At 44.8% G+C, this 17,498-nt stretch overlaps 1 protein-coding gene across 2 annotated transcripts in view; it reads right to left on the bottom strand.

The window, feature by feature from the left end:
* LOC137327662 (tetraspanin-18-like) overlaps positions 1-17,498 on the bottom strand; it is a 377,857-nt gene that overhangs the window by 47,460 nt on the left and 312,899 nt on the right. For both annotated transcript variants that reach the window (XM_067993462.1, XM_067993463.1), the window contains exons 7-8: positions 13,078-13,176; positions 11,146-11,325 (exon numbers count right to left, since the gene is read on the bottom strand). In XM_067993462.1, coding sequence (XP_067849563.1) covers positions 11,146-11,325; positions 13,078-13,176 — 279 coding nt within the window. The remainder of the gene's footprint in view (positions 1-11,145; positions 11,326-13,077; positions 13,177-17,498) is intronic.

Here is a 17,498-nt window from a genome sequence, read left to right as displayed (position 1 = left end):
CAGTGGTGGCCCCCAGGATGTTGATGGTGGGGGATTCGGCGATGATAACACCGTTGAATGTCAAGGGGAGGTGGTTAGACTCTCTCGTGTTGGAGATGGTCATTGCCTGGCACTTGTCTGGCGCGAATGTTACTTGCCACTTATGAGCTCAAGCCTGGATGTTGACCAGGTCTTGCTGCATGCGGGCTCGGACTGCTTCATTATCTGAGGGTTGCGAATGGAACTGAACACTGTGCAATCATCAGCGAACATCCCCATTTCTGACCTTATGATGGAGGGAAGGTCATTGATGAAGCAGCTGAAGATGGTTGGGCCTAGGACACTGCCCTGAGGAACTCCTGCAGCATTGTCCTTGGGCTGAGATGATTGGCCTCCAACAACCACTACCATCTTCCTTTGTGCTAGGTATGACTCCAGCCACTGGAGAGTTTTCCCCCTGATTCCCATTGACTTCAATTTTACTAGGGCTCCTTGGTGCCACACTCGGTCAAATGCTGCCTTGATGTCAAGGGCAGTCACTCTCACCTCACCTCTGGAATTCAGCTCTTTTGTCCATGTTGGACCAAGGCTGTAATGAGGTCTGGAGCCGAGTGGTCCTGGCGGAACCCAAACTGAGCATCGGTGAGCAGGTAATTGGTGAGTAAGTGTAGCTTGATAGCACTGTCGACGACACCTTCCATCACTTTGCTGATGATTGAGAGTAGACTGATGGGGTGGTAATTGGCCGGATTGGATTTGTCCTGCTTTTTGTGGACAGGACATACCTGGGCAATTTTCCACATTGTCGGGTAGATGCCAGTGTTGTAGCTGTACTGGAACAGCTTGGCTAGAGGCGCAGCTAGTTCTGGAGCACAGGTCTTCAGCACTACAGCCGGGATGTTGTCGGGGTCCATAGTCTTTGCTGTATCCAGTGCACTCAGCCGTTTCTTGATATCACGTGACAGCACAAGAGAAGTCTCCAGGATCATTGTAGCATGTTGCATGTTTCCTAACATTGCCCCAGTGAAAGGCTTGCAGCTTCTGGCACCTGTAGGCGATGATAATGAAGACAACAAATTGGAGGAAGCAATTGGTTGCCCCACAGCATGAAGAGGGTACGTAGGAAGGAGAGGAAGTGGAACAGGAGATTCAGCTGGCAGAGCAAGGAGAGCACAACTGATAGCTCAGTGTTCTAAAAAATAAAGGCTGATTCACCAAAATAATGTCACTTCACCACCTGTGTGTTCTACCCTCTACCCTCACGTAGGGACATAGGAACAGGAGTAGGCCATTCAGCCCCTCGAGTCTGTTATGCCATTCAATGAGATCATGGCTGATCTGTATCCTAACTCCATCCACCCGCCTTAGCTCCATATTGAGTTTTTTGATGAGGTAACAGAGAGGGTTGATGAGGGCAATGCGGTTGATGTTGTGTATATGGACTTTCAATAGGCGTTTGATGAAGTGCCACATAATAGGTCAGCAAAATTGAAGCCCATGGAATAAAAGGGGCAGTGACAGCATCGATACAAAATTGGCAAAGTGACAGGAAACAGAAAGTAGTGGTGAACGGTTGTTTTTCGGACTGGAGGAAGGTATACAGTGGTGTTCCCCAGGGGCTGGTACTAGGACCGCTGCTTTTTTTGATATATATTAATAACTTGGACTTGGGTGTACAGGTTACAATTTCAAAATTTGCAGATGACACAAAATTTGGAAGTGTCGTAAACAATGAGGAGGATAGTAATAGGCTTTAAGAGGACATAGACAGGCTGGTGGAATGGGCAGACACGTGGGAGATGAAATTTAATGCAGAGAAGTGAGAAGTGATACATTTTGTCAGGAAGAATGAGGAGAGGCAATATAAATTAAATGGTACAATTCTAAAGTGGGTGCAGGAACAGAGAGATCTGGGGGTTTATGAGCACAAATCTTTGAAGGTGGCAGGACAGGTTGAGAAAGTGGTTGAAACAGCATATAGGATCCTGGGCTTTACAAATAAAGGCATAGAGTACAAAAGCAAGGAAGTTATGTTGAACCTTTATAAAACATTAGTTTGGGCACAACTAGAGTATTGTGTCCAATTCTGGACACCAAACTTTCGGAAGGTTGTGAAGGCCTTCGAGAGGGTGCAGAAAAGATTTACTAGAATGGTTCCAGGGATGAGGAACTTCAGTTATGTGGATAGACTGGAGAAGCTGGGGTTGTTCTCCTTAGAGCAGAGAAGGTTGAGAGGAGATTTGATCGAGGTGTTCAAAATCATGAAGGGTTTAGATAAAGTAAATAAAGAGAAACTGTTCCCATTGGCGGAAGGCCCAGGAACCAGACGAGACAGACTTAAGGCGGAGCCCCAGGGGGTGGTGGATGCTGAGTCATTGAATATGTTCAAGGCTGAGATAGATCGACTTTTGGACTCTAGGGGAATCAAGGGATATGGGGATCAGGCAGGAAAATGGAGTTGAGGTTGAAGATCAGCCATGATCTTATTGATAGGCAGAGCAGGCTTGAGGGGCCGTATGGCCTATTCCTGCTCCTATTTCTTATGCTCTTATGTTCTTATGATCTGGAATGCGCTGCCTGAAAGGGTGGTGGAAGCAGATTCAATCGTGAATTTCAAAAATGAATTGGATAAATACTTGAAGGCAAAAAAATTGCAGGCTATGGGGAAAGAGCAGGGGAATGGGACTAACTGGATTGCTCTTATAAAGAGCCAGCATGGGCTCGATGGGCTGAATGGCCTCCTTCTGTGCTGTAACCATTCTATTATTCTATGATTCTATGAATACCCTTGGCTAGCAAAAACTCTATCGATCCCAGATTTAAAATTGTTAATTGAGCTAGCATCTACTGCTGTTTGTGGGAGAGAGTTCCACACTTCTCCACCCTTTGCATGAAGTAGTGTTTCCCAACTTCTCTCCTGAATGGCCTGGCTCTAATTTTAAAGTTATGTCCCCCATCCTAGACTCCCTACCAGCAGAAAAAGTTTCTCTCTAACTACCCTATCAATTCCTTCCAAAATCCTAAAAACCTCTATCAAATCACCCCTTAACCTTCTATGTTCCAGGGAATAGAAACCTAGTTTATGTAATCTCTCTTCATAATTTAACCTTTGGAGCCCTGGTGACATTCTGGTGAACCTGCGCTGCACTCCTTCCAAGACCAATATATCCTTTCTCAGGTGTTGTGCCCAGAACTGTACTCCAGATGTGGTCTAACCAGGGCTTTTTAAAGCTGGAGCAAAACTTCTTCCCCTTTATATTCTAGCCCTCTAGTTAGAACAGATAATATTCCATTAGATTTTTTGATTATTTTTTGTATCTGACTACTATATTTTAAACAATTTTACAACACCAAGTTATAGTCCAGCAATTTTATTTTAAATTCACAAGCTTTCGGAGGCTTCCTCCTTCCTCAGGTGAATGTTGTGGAAAATCACAACATTCACCTGAGGAAGGAGGAAGCCTCCGAAAGCTTGTGAATTTAAAATAAAATTGCTGGACTATAACTTGGTGTTGTAAAATTGTTTACAATTGTCAACCCCAGTCCATCACCGGCATCTCCACATCATACTATATTTTAGTGATCTGTGTACATGAACCGCTAAATCTCTTTGGACCTCCACTGTTCCTAGCTTTTCACCATTTAAAAAATACTCATCTCTATCCTTTTTTGGTCCAAAATGGATGACCTCACACTTACCTACGTTGAAATCCATTTGCCACAATTTTGCCCACTCACTTAATCTATTAACGTCTCTTCATAATTTTATGCTCCCATCTACACTACTTACTATGCCACTAATCTTTGCGTCATCGGCAAACTTGGATATATGGCTCTCTGTTATTGTTAATAAATTTAGTGAATAGTTGAGGCCCTAACACAGATTCTTGTAGAACACCACTAGTCACTTCCTTCCAATTTGAGTCCATTACCCCCAGTCTCTGCCTTCTATCGTCTAACCAATCTCCTAACCAGGTCAATCATTTGCCTTCAATTCCATGAGCTATAATTTTAGCTAACAGTCTCTTATGTGGAACCTTATCAAATGCATTCTGGAAGTCCATATAAACTACATCCATAGACATTCCCCTGATTATTACTTTAGTTGCTTCCTCAAAAAATTCAATTCGGTTCGTTAGACATGAGCTACCCTTTACAAATCTATGCTGGCTCTCTCTAATCAGCTCAAATTTCTTTAAGTGCTCAGTCACCCTGTCCTTAAGTATAGATTCCAATAACGTCCCCACAACAGATGTTAGACTAACAGCTCTATAATTTCCTGGTTTCTCTCTCTCACTTTTCTTAAATAATGAATTTACATTTGCAATTTTCCAATCTAAAGGGACAATTCCTGAATCGAGAGAGCTGTGGAAGATTATGACTGAAGCATCTATAATTTCCTTACCTAATTCATTTAAAACCCTGGGGTGGTAATCATCAGGTCCTGGGGATTTGTCAGTCTTAAGTCCAATTATTTTTTCTAATACCGTTTTCTTGCTTACGTTAACTTTAGTGAGTTCCAGTCCTTGATTCAATATTAGTTTCCCTGGAATGTCCGGTATATTATCCTCTTCCTCTACTGTGAATATTGACACAAAGTAATTATTCAACAAGTCTGCCATTTTTTCATTTTCATTTGTAATATTACCCACATCTGTTTTTAAAGGGCGCACATCATCCTTGACTACCCTTTCTCTTCTAATATAATTGTAAAAACTTTTTGTGTTAATCTTGTTATCCCTCACAAGTTTCTTTTCATATTCCCTTTTTGCAGCTCTTTCTATCGTTTTAAACTTCCTTTGCTGTTCTTTCTATCTCTGATGTGGAGATGCCGGTGATGGACTGGGGTTGACAATTGTAAACAATTTTACAACACCAAGTTATAGTCCAGCAATTTTATTTTAAATTCACAAGCTTTCGGAGGCTTCCTCCTTCCTCAGGTGAACGATGTCGAAAATAAAATTGCTGGACTATAACTTGGCGTTGTAAAATTGTTTACAACTTTCTATCTCTCCCAGTCCTCTGGATCTACAATATTCCTTGCACTTTATTTTTTTGTTATCTCTCTCCTCTTGTCGACCATGGCTGTTTTATTTGGTAAATACTGCTCTTGCCCCTTAGGGGTATAAACTGGTCCTGCATTAAGCTAAATTATTTTTTGAACACCTCCCACTGTTCTTCTGTAGTTTTACCCGATAACAGTTTTGACCAGTTTGCTGTCATCACTGTCTCATTCAGTTAAAGTTAACATTACCAAAATCTAGAATATCAGTAACCGTGTTAAGTTTCTCCTTTTCAAACCTGACATTAAATTCGATCATATTATGATCACTGTAAGTTAATAATCTAACAGTAAGGAACATTTATCTAAGTCTGGCTCATTACTCATTACTCATTACTAAACCTAGTATGGGCTGCCCTCTTGTTCCTAGAATATATTGCTCCAGTAAACTAGCTTGAATGCACTCAAGAAATTCACAATCTTTCTGACTTGAGCTACTTGGCTCTTCCCAATCTATATGAAAATTAAAGTCTCCCATTAAAACAACTCTGCTTTTGCTACAAGCCTCTCTAATCTCTGAATTAATAAGATGTTCCTCATTGTCCAAAACTTCAGCCAAGTTGCTTCATAGGTTAGAAGTCTCTATTTCTCTTGCCTTCATCCAACTCCCACAAGTTGAGAGCGTTTACAGAAATGATCGCACAACTCTATGTGATCAAGCCCTGTATAATTTAAACAATAACATTAACCAGTCACAAAACTCCATTCTCCCTTTCCACAACTACTTCTTGGAAGGTGTCCTTGGAATCTGCATGCAACAAAAACCTCCTGGGATGTCACTGTGTCCAGAGTGTTCTGTAGGTCATGAGATACTTCCTGCATTGCAGATGCAAGTACTGAACTCCTCCCATTTATCCTTCATCTCAATCGTCTCCAAGACATGACTTCGATTCTCCTGAATCATTGCTCTTTCAAAGACTCGGCCCCTGAGATCTGGGTCCTCTGACTCTTCCGCAGAGGGCAGTTGTCTCTTCACCCCCTCCTCCCATGGTGAATGGCCATCTCCCTTTCTTCCATTCCCAGGTCTTCATTCTCAGCAGTACTCAGTGCAGCACCCAGTAACCACACTTCTGACTCACTAAGTAACTCCTTGCAAGTGGGTGTCTATGTGCTAGCGCTTGCTGAGGTGAGATGCCATGACGGAGTTGGTGAGGAAGTGACAGGAATGACAGACCTGGGAGTGGCAGAGGCTGTTTCTGTGAAAGTGACTGGGGGGTAATTAGAATGGCCAGCCTCTTCCTGCCAGGTACTCCCTGTGCAGTCAAAGAAGCTTGTTTAGCGATGCAGGCAGTGACACTGAACCTTGACAAACTAGTTACCAAGTGTAGGGGTTTAGCGATGTTTTGAGTTAGCACATGAAGCTGAGAGGAATGCTGATGAGCTTTGCCTTGCCTGCACCGTCCTTCTGCTTCTAGCTTTGTCCTTGCTCACAGACTCTGCATCTGCCCAGAATATGGAGAGTTTCCTCCTCGTGCAGACTCAGGATCTTCCATCGTGGTAGTTCTCCACCAGTTATATTTCTCTGGTGTTGGTCGTAGACCTATTTTTCCTTTGGGAGATGAGAACACATTGGGTCTGAATTTGCTGGAACAGTGTGTTTGGTGATACGCACCATTATTTGGATTTTTCACCTCCCTGTTCCTATCGATCTGTATTTACGCTGTAATTTGTTCGTCTGTCGCTCCATCTACAACGTGACGAGGTCAATGACGAATCAGGGACCTCGTGCACAGCGCGGCCAATGGCTGACCCCGCAGACCAACCGCATAGCTCTATAAAAAACTGAGAACTGACGCCATAATTCAGATTGAGGTGTGGCACTGGGAGGCAAGTGAGTCGCAATTTCTGAAATCAACCTAAATCAACTTTCAAATATTGATTAAAAATCCTTTCGAAAGGCTGTACAGAGTAATCTCTAGCGTTTGCACATCCCCCATAGTGAGCGCTCCCCTGCTGCTCTGAGTTTACATGCAGAATCCTCTGTTTGGCACCCCAGAGAATTAACACATTTAGCGAGTGGTAACTCTTGCTAGTAATAAAAGTGACAAGTTCCTGAAGAAGGACATTCAGTGGGTCCCATTGATAGCCCCCTGCCCTCTGGGGAAGCCAGCAATCTGGTGGATGTTGATGGATCAGTCTCTTTGCTGCGCTGGGAACATGTTGTATTTAATGAAGTCAGATGCCCTGCAGAAGAGGGCCTGTCACCTGTTGAAGTAACCAGAGCCGTAGAAATTGAGGTCCATCGTCACCTTCATTGCCACTGACAAGGCTCTGCAGGAAATAGACCACGGTTTCAGATCTTCACACTGCGTCTCATAGAGGTGGCCAATTGGTGAAGCATAGCCTGTGGACGCACAGCTCGTCTAACAGTGCCTCAAAAGACATCCCTTCCCTGTACTCTTTGGGGGGATAGTAGTGAGATCGGTTCAATCTCCGGCCATGGTGCCTCAAATGATGCACCTTCTCCCTTTGCTCCGCCTCCAGGTTGTCCATGACAAGCAAGAACAGGAAAATGCCCAGTGAACAGGCCATTCCAATACCTGCCTAACATTTAGAAAGAGGAGTCCTGAAATTTATTATCTTCAGATAAGAACAGTACTCAGCATGGCAAAGCTGGCAAGAATGAACTGCCAAAAATGAGAGACTTAGGAAAGAAATACCCTTTGGACAATTTCCAGACTGCTGGGGTGAGGCTCCACAGCTTTAATGGTCTCTCTGTTAGCCTCCCAGGCTGAGAGTCATGTGTTGGCCATAGATCATGTAATTACCAGGTAATCCACGCCATTATTTTTCAGTCTAACGGTGCGCCATGAATAATGGAATAAATCCAGCAAATCTGTGATCACCATGGACTCCAATGGAGGGGTGAGTGGCGAGAAAAGACTATTATTGGCTTTGGCGAGGCTAATGGTGGAGTGACGCAAATGTGCCAGCAAACTGTGGTGCAACGCAACTCATGGCGTAACTCACTTACTCTATTATTTCCTGGAATTTTTCTATATTAACAATGGCGTACGCCGTTAATGTCATTATTATGGTTTGCAGCAAAGTTTGCAGCAAATTCAGGCCCAACATTACAGGCCTATGAGCGGCATGGACACTTACCCTCATATGAGCATATGCATCCCACGATGATGAGAATTTAAAATACAACGTCCCTTTAAATGAAGTGTCCTTGAAGGTTATCAGTAGCCATTGTGGCAGATAAAGTGGGTCGAGAGAGTGGCTGGTGACTGTAGTTGGTGGTTGAATGTTTGGAGAGATTGCCATTTTGCATTACTGACTTCCCCTAACATCCAGCTACTGAGAGAGGAAGAGTATGATAGGTAAAGAGGTGAATGAAGCTTTCTGAGAGGTAGAGGACATGTATTGGCAACAGTGCCTTGACTTACCTTGGCCAGCCTTGTGAGGTCACTGAATTATTTTTTGGCAGTTCTTGGGGTAGTGGAGGTAGCACTGACTGCCTCTGCTCACCTCCTCCAAACTGCCTGTACTGTCCTGTTATAGAGCTTCTTGCCCTCTGTGCCCATGAGATAGTCCCTTCTTGCCTTGACTGATGCCACAAACACCACCACAGATGCATCTGAAAAACCTGGTGCCCTTGTTGCTGCAGCCTTTAAAAGGCTACACCAAAACTGTTTTTTCCCCCCTCCCAGCGGCCTCCAAACTGCCCTGTATGACTGATGAATGCTCCAGCAGGAAATGGTGTCCGATTAGCAGGTTTCACAATGGTGGGCATTAGGAACCCCCCACTGCAAACCCGCCAATGGAAGGGCAATCCAGAGCACAGTATTCATCCTAACAAACCTGATACTAGATGGATGTTGGTCCAGTATATTGGAACATCAACATGTTAGACTTATCCCTGGCCGCTCCCCCCCACCCCAATCTGTGTCACTGCTCGACACATCAGGGCACATCCGTGTCACACTGAGTTCCGGAGATTCTGTTGTGGGGACCCACTCTATTCTCCCGCTTCCCTGGGACCCCATCATTCCATCCTAATCCACCCATTAGTGCCATCAGTTGATCCTCACCCGTCTCCCTGTGGTACCATCACTCCAAGCCTCTGTCAAGTGAATCACACAAAGTTAACATGCAGGTACAGCAAGCAATTAGGAAGGCAAATGGTATATTGGCCTTTATTGCAAGGAGGTCGGAGTATAAGGGTAAGGAGGTATTGCTGAAATTATATAGGGCTCTGGTGAGACCGCACCTGGAGTACTGTGTATAGTTTTGGTCTCCTTACCTAAGGAAGGATATATTTGCCTTAGAGGCGGTGCAACAAAGGTTCACTTGATTTATTCCTGGGATGAGAGGGTTGTCCTATGAGGAGAGATTGAGTAGGATGGGCCTATACTCTCTGGAGTTTAGAAGAATGAGAGGTGATCTCATTGAAACGTATAAAATTCTTAGCGGGCTTGACAGGATAGATGCTGTGGACAGATAGGACAGATAGCCCCTGAGAGGCTGTTTCCCCTGGCTGGAGAGTCCAGAACTCGGGGTCATAATCTCAAGATAAGGGATTGGCCATTTAGGACCAAGATGAGGGAAACTTTCTTCACGCAGAGGCTTGTGAGTCTTTGGAATTCTCTACCCCAGAGGGCTGTGGATGCTCAGTCGTTATTCAAGACTGAGATCGATAGATTTTTGGACACTAAGGGAATCAGGGATATGGGGATAGGGCGGGAAAGTGGAGTTGAGGTTGATGATCAGCCATGATCTTATTGGATGGTGGAGCAGGCTCGAGGGGCCGTATGGCCTACTCCTGCTCCTATTTCTCATGTTCTTATGTTCTTATGCTTTGGGGTTCTTAATCTTTTTTTGGTTTTCATTGAAAGGATTTGAGAGCGAGTTACATTTAAGTGTTGTGTTTTAAAACAAAGCAATTTCACACAGCTTTAAAAAGCCACAGGCCAAAGCCACCTAGACAAAGGGTTTATTTTTTAATGGGTCAGACATTGAAGCCAGACGAAACAGTTTGAAGAATGTCATGGCTTACGGTCTAATTCCAATGGACTCAATGAGAGTCAATCGTCTTATCTCAGGCCCATTAAACCAGGAAGTTCACTATACATTTTCGCACACCATAAAAAAGTATTTTCCTCATGTCACCTTTGGTTCTTTTGCCAATCGCCTTAAATCTGTGTCCTCTGGTTCTCGACCCTTCCTCCAATGGGAACAGTTTCTCTTTATTTACTTTATCTAAACCCTTCATGATTTTGAACACCTCTATCAAATCTCCTCTCAACCTTCTCAGCTCTGAGGAGAACAACCCCAGCTTCTCCAGTCTATCCACGTAACTGAAGTCCCTCATCCCTGGAACCACACTAGTAAATCTTTTCTGCACCCTCTCTAAGGCCTTCACATCCTTCCTAAAGTGTGGTGCCCAGAATTGGACACAATACTCCAGTTGCAATAGCAGGAGGTGATCTCTTTAAACCTGCAACCCAAGGAAGAAGGAAAGGTACCTGGCTTTTTTGACTGGCTTATAGGTGAATTACTGAATGACGAAGAAGTCAGAAAGATAGCCATCCCACTTGCTGGGAAGACAGAGAGAGAAGGACAAAGGGACATAGGGGCAGCCAGTCAGCCAGCTAGGTCTGGGGAGGAGGCCAGGTCTTGTGATGGGACACCTGCTCACCTCAAGCCCAGAGCTGGTCAGAATCAGACATCTGCCCAGGAGGTGTTAAGTGAGCCCACTAATAGGGACAGCATGGTGTATTTTTATTATTTTTCTTTTTTTTTGAGGACTGATCTGTAGTTAGTTGCATCAAGGTGAGATTTGATTGTACAGAGTGACAGATACAGTCACTTGCTTTATGTAAAATAAAGCAGCATAACGACTTGTATCTGGCCTGGTCTCACTGAGTGTTTCTGTCCACCTTTGGAAAGATTGGGGAAAGGCATGTGTGAAAGACATGAGTTGCAGCTCAGATCACAAGGGGGCCCTATTGTTGCAAGGCCAGCTTAAGCTCCCATATCATTAAATATCGGGCAGTATTGACACACTGCTGAATATAACTGCTCACGAGAGACTATCTCAAAACCTGTAGCAGTCCCCAATATTAATTGGTACGGACCTGAATATGTTTTTCCTGTACCTGAGTGTGGATGAATTCGACATCTCCAGAGAGGCACTTGTTTCTATCAAGAATGTCTCCATCTAGCATGGCTTGGCCTCTCTTGCAGCAAGCTTCTGGCACCTTGCTAGTAGGGTTTAATATGATGAAATTTATGGTATGTAAGAAATCCTGTGGCCCAATCACTCCGCAGCACTCAAACTAAATTAAAGAAACAAAATTGGATTACTGGTCATTTCTTTTTATTTTAAGAAACATCACCAAACATTTAAAATGGTAGCACAGTGGGTTGCAATGTATTCCTGGAGGTTTCATCACATGACCTCCCACTTCCAACTGCCCCACCAGGTCAAACTGCCATTTTTTCCCATTGCCAATATTTTTATAACTAATAAATTAAAGTATTAAAGGGAAATGAAAAAAAAACATTTTTTTAACACCTCTTATGATTTCCCCCCCACCACCCGGTTGCTCGCAGCAGTGTCCAGGAGATTAATCTTTAATTCCTGAAGACTCCAGGACAATTCCGGAGGGTTGGCAGCCCTAGTGGGTTAGTACACTTTCCTTTTACCGAAAAGTATTGATTTCAAAACTAATGGGATGTAAGTCTATAAGAGTGCCACATAAATTGTGTTTAAGACAGCCTTAATCTATACTTTACTCTGTTTGCTAAGTGACAGCTTGGCTCAGTTAGTAACGCTGAAAGACTGTACGATTTGGATTCGGGAATCGGAAGAACAGTTTCAAAATTTGTGTACAACACGAAATTGGGGTCTGTAGTTAAATACAAAGGAAAAATGCATCAAGATGCAGGAGGACATTAATAAACTTGCAGAGTTGTGTGTAATTGGCAAATGAATTTCAATATAGATAAGTGTGAGGTGGTGCATTTTGGTAGGAAGAATAAGGAGGCCACATACTGCTTGGATAATAAGAGTCTAAATCTGAAATAGCGATCAACTTGATCTCCTTTCCTTGCCCTTTCTACATAGGCCTATCATTTTTTCCATTTCAAATATTTGTCCATTACCCCTTTTTAGGCTATTACAGATTCTGCTTCCTCCATTGTTTCTGGTAGGGCATTTTATGTCCTAACAATCCTCTGCATTAAAAAAATCTCCTGACCTCTCCATTCATTCACTTGGTGATGATCTTAAATTTATGCCCTCGAGTTACTGACTCACCGTCTTGTGAAAATAGTTTTCCCCTATTTACCTTAACAAAAACCTTCACAAAATGATCCTTTTGCAACACACGTTCGATGCCCAGCCCAGCCTATCATTGATACCTTAGCTCCCATATGGGATGCAATTAGTCTTTCTTGCTCCATTGATAGAATTGTGATTGAAAGTAAAGGAATCTTCCTTCCCATAGAAACAAGCTCCTTAATTTGCAGTTTGTTCAATAAATTCTCAAAAGGGGCTGTGCTGTGGATTTTGTTCAGGTTGAGAAAGGAGTTTAGTCCTTTGTTCCTGCTTAATCATTCCAAGGAGGCAGAAACAATTTTGGAATAGTGGTGTTTCATGGATTGAACCCAGGACCCTACATGTGCAAAACATGCAACTCTACCATTGGGTTCGAGCCCGAAGCCTGGAGCAAGGCTCAAATCCACTGTAAGGTGGGCATGTGTCTATCAGGTCAGTGCCTGTCACATCCGAGAATATTTGAGAGAGTGAATCTATTCTGTTAAAAAGTGATAAAAACAGGTGGTTGGTTTGTGGGAAGAGATGGGAGAGGTACGTCAGGCTCGTTTGTGGAGAACTGTGGCCAGCCTTAGGGAGAAGGGTGTAAAACAGAAAATACATCAAACCAATGGGACAAAATCCACTTCACAGGTCTATCTAGGAACCTTTAATCTGACATCCAATTCCCTCCTGTAAGTATGTTTCTTAAAACAAAATACCCTGTGAGGCATGGCTGTAAGGTAGTGAGGAGAGATTGGTGTGAACTTACTGAGATCATGATGGAATTGCAGTTGGACGAGTAAGTATCTTTCGCATTGTCTCCAGTATAGTATTCTATCAGATTGTCCTCAAAATATTTCTTAGTCAACTGGGAAAACAAAACAGATTCAGGACTGAGGTAACAACTGCAGTCATACTTTCTTAACAACGTACGACTCCGAGTTGGAGGATTTACACTTGTAACTTATTTATATTGCAGTGTTTGTTATGTTACACTTGCTGTCACAGACATCCTGATAAAAATCACATCTTTCTTGTTCAGTTTTGGATTTGTGAATGTTCCTTTAAATCCAGACACAATACACAAGGGTTGGGGGGGGGGTAAATCTACTTACCATTTCAGTATATAAGCGGTGGGTAAATGGGGCAAGAAACTTTATGTGGCAAGAAAATCAGGCAGAAACCAGTTCCACATGTTATCCGCCATCAGATCGCTTCCCCGAAGTTCCCTTGTTCTTTTTCGCCCTTCCCGCTCGGAGAATCCCCTCATTTACATATATGCTAATGAAGCCAATGCTGTGCCCGTTCCCAGTTTGCTGCTTTTGCACTCAACACACTCAGGATAACTTCAACTGAGCTTTAGAACTGCTGATAGCATCAGCTGAGGCAGATGGCAGTGAGGATCTGTGGAGCCTGAAGAGTCTGGAAAGCTTCGTTGGCGACTTCTGTCGCTGGGAAACACTTTTTGCAGCAATGTCTTTGCCATTCTGCCTCTACAGACCTGCACTTGCTTCTGACAGGGCCAGGCCTGCCGATCCAGAGTTAAGGCTTCTCAGAGTTAGGGACACCCACGACAGGCATCTCCTTGTACACCATTATCATGGAGAAGGAGGAGGAGGAGAAGCATAGGATGGAGCAAAGGAAAAAGTCAGGCAGCAATTAAGGAGCATGCAGCCACCAGGTATTATTCCCCCCCCGCCCCACCCCATAGAATATGCAGGCAGCACAGGACAGATGAGGAGTTGTGTATGAGAGTGTGGTTCACCAAGGAGATCATAGGGTTTCGCTGCCACCTACTGCATGAGGCCCTGCAGTCATGTTAATCTGCCCACGCTGCACTCTCTGTGGCCATGAAGGTGACCATCATACTCAACTTTTATGGTACAGGACTGATTTCAGGCAGTCTCAGGAAACCTCTGCAATATCTGCAGTGCAATCATATGTTCGTCAAATGATTGACTCATTTCACAGGAAACTTGTCCCAATGCTTTCATCCTTCAAAATTCGACCCACCCAAACCTCTTCAGGGAAGATCATCATGTCAACAGTTGGCTTGCGGATGACAAAGCCCACCCCCTGCTCCCATAGATAATGTCCCCAGTAAGAGAGGCCCAACCATCTTCAGCTGCTTCATCAATGACCTTCCCTCCATTATAAGGTCAGAAATGGGGATGTTCACTAATGATTGCACAGTGTTCAGTTCCATTCGCAACCCCTCAGATAATGAAGCAGTCCGAGCCTGCATGCAGCAAGACGTGGACAACATCCAGGCTTGGGCTCATAAGTGGCAAGTAACATTCGCGCCAGACAAGTGCCAGGCAATGACCATCTCCAACAAGAGAGGGTCTAATCACCTCCCCTTGACATTCAACAGCATTACCATTGCCGAATCCCCCACCATCAACATCTTGGGGGTCACCATTGACCAGAAACTTAACTGGACCAGCTATATAAATACTGTGGCTTCTAGAGCAGGTCAGAGGCTGGATATCCTGCGGCGAGTGACTCACCTCCTGACATCGATGACATGTTGAAGGCTGCGGAGAACATGGCGTAGTTTCTCCGCTCCGGGGAAGTACTGGACGACGAAGGGTACTCTGTTGGTTGCGTCCCGTGTTAGTCTTCTGAGGAGGTCTATGCGATTTTTCGATTTTTCACAGCGAAAAATCGCATAGACCTCCTCAGAAGACTAACACGGGACGCAACCAACAGAGTACCCTTCGTCGTCCAGTACTTCCCCGGAGCGGAGAAACTACGCCATGTTCTCCGCAGCCTTCAACATGTCATCGATGACGATGAACACCTCGCTAAGGCCATCCCCACACCTCCACTACTCGCCTTCAAACAGCCACCCAACCTCAAACAGACCATCGTTCGCAGCAAATTACCCAGCTTTCAGGAGAACAGCGTCCACGACACCACACAACCCTGCCACGGCAACCTCTGCAAGACATGCCAGATCATCGACACAGACACCACCATCACATGAGAGGACACCACCCACCAGGTACATGGTTCATACTCCTGTGACTCGGCCAACGTTGTCTACCTCATACGTTGCAGGAAAGGATGCCCCGGAGCATGGTACATTGGCGAGACCATGCAGACGCTGCGACAACGGATGAACGGACACCGCGCAACAATCGCCAGACAGGAGGGTTCCCTCCCAGTCGGGGAACACTTCAGCAGTCAAGGACATTCAGCCACCGATCTTCAGGTAAGCGTTCTCCAAGGCGGCCTTCGAGACACACTTGATAGCCAAGTTCTGCACCCATGAGGACGGCCTCAACCGGGTTCATGTCACGCTACACGTAACCCCACCAGTGAAAAAAAGTTATCTGTTTTTAACACAACGGGTCATTCTCTGTCTTTTTCTTCCTTTCGGATGTTTCTCCCTCTCTCTCTCTGTCTTTTGTTCTGGCCGTTTGTATATTCGGTGGTCCTGTAGGTAACATCACTCTGTCTGAACCCTTTGATTGCCTTGACAACGGGCAGTTGGAAAGATTATCTGTAATCACCAGGTATTGTTCTCTGACTATAAATGCGGTAACCTTCCATGGAATCCCACACTCGCTCACCTGACGAAGGAGAAAGCCTCCGAAAGCTTGTGATTTTCAAATAAAACAGTTGGACTATAACCTGGTGTTGTAAGATTCCTTACATTTGTCAACCCCAGTCCATCACCGGCATCTCCACATCATAGAAGGACAAGGGCAGCAGGCACATGGGAACAACACCACCTGCACGTTCCCCTCCAAGTCACACACCATCCTGACTTGGAAATATATCGCCGTTCCTTCATCGTCGCTGGGTCAAAATCCTGGAACTGCCTTCCTAACAGACTTTTGGAGAACCATCACCACACGGACTGCAGCGGTTCAAGAAGGCGGCTCACCACCACCTTCTCAAGAGCAATTAGAGATGGGCAATAAATGCCGGCCTTGCCAGCGATGCCCACATCCCATGAACGAATAAAAAAAAAACAGCGGCACATGCCTCTGTAAAATTGGATATCAAGAGGGCCATCCTGATTTAAAGGTGCACTTTCTCTATCTGGATAGGTCGGGAGAGGCTCTGCAATTCACAACTTAGCCATTCAAACGGGCTGGACTCAGATATTGCTGGAGGAGAGGCCCTGAATCTGTTGGAGTCTGAACTACATAGAGGAGATCGGCATGATGACCTGAACTCGGATGATCCTCAGTGACTACTAGAAGGGAGATCAAAGAACATCTCATCACTGACGTGCTCTCTTCTGTGTAACTCAGTCTACCTTTGACACCAGAGCCTTACCCCCTCTCCCACTTTCAAATAAAGGGACATTTCCTCAATCCACGACCCATCCTACAACATGACAACACATCAGCTCTCTTTGCCCCTACGTGACCATGACAATAATCATTACCTGAGTGAATAAGTCAGCACCGAATAAATAAATAATTTCCTGTATGACTTTAATGTCCACAAAAAACAAAGTACGATTCCCACGCACATTCTATTTTATTACACTGAAGCTCAAAGTGAGCACAAGCCAACCTACTCCTTCTTAACACTGTGCTTCCCCTGTGTGCCTTTCTATCACCCATTCTAGTGCTTCTACTAGGTGCAACCTGAGAGGTGGTTGGCAGCTTGCTCCTGGAAGATAGCCACTTCTAACTGCATCTTTGGAGCTTGTTCCTGGGATGCCTGGTATCGTCTTCCACGTTCTGCTGGCGTGGTGTTCTGAGGTGGAAGGGCAAAGGCCTGGCATGTGCTGCTGCCCTGAGATGGCAGTATCAGGCAGGTGGACTCCAGCTATCACCATTCCACTGGGACCTGGATCTGTGTCCTGACTGATCAGTGGGATGGCTGGTCTAATGGCAGCTATCAGATCCTGCAAGTCCTGAGAGACAGCATCATGGCTTCTATTGATTTGGAAGCCCCTGTGTAGACTGCTTTCCATTCTCTCCTCTCTGTGCTTCTGTGAAGATGGAGGCACCGATTGGGCCCTAGCCATTTCTTAGGTGGGGGTCTGCTTTCAGTGATGTTGCTAGATGCTCCATTGGTGTTTAAAATTAAGAGAAAGCTTCCCTGGTGTGGCCAGAAATGAGATTTGTGGACTCCAGAATCACACCTGTCAGTTGCCACACATCCTCGGAGACTGACCTCAGAACCTGCACATAGGCACGGTGTTCCTCAATGTCATCTTTC

This window comes from Heptranchias perlo, chromosome 12 (assembly GCF_035084215.1).
Source record: "Heptranchias perlo isolate sHepPer1 chromosome 12, sHepPer1.hap1, whole genome shotgun sequence".
Lineage (NCBI taxonomy): Eukaryota > Metazoa > Chordata > Chondrichthyes > Hexanchiformes > Hexanchidae > Heptranchias > Heptranchias perlo.
The sequence above is the reverse complement of the archived record's forward strand: the minus strand, read 5'-3'. Positions and strand labels throughout refer to the sequence as shown.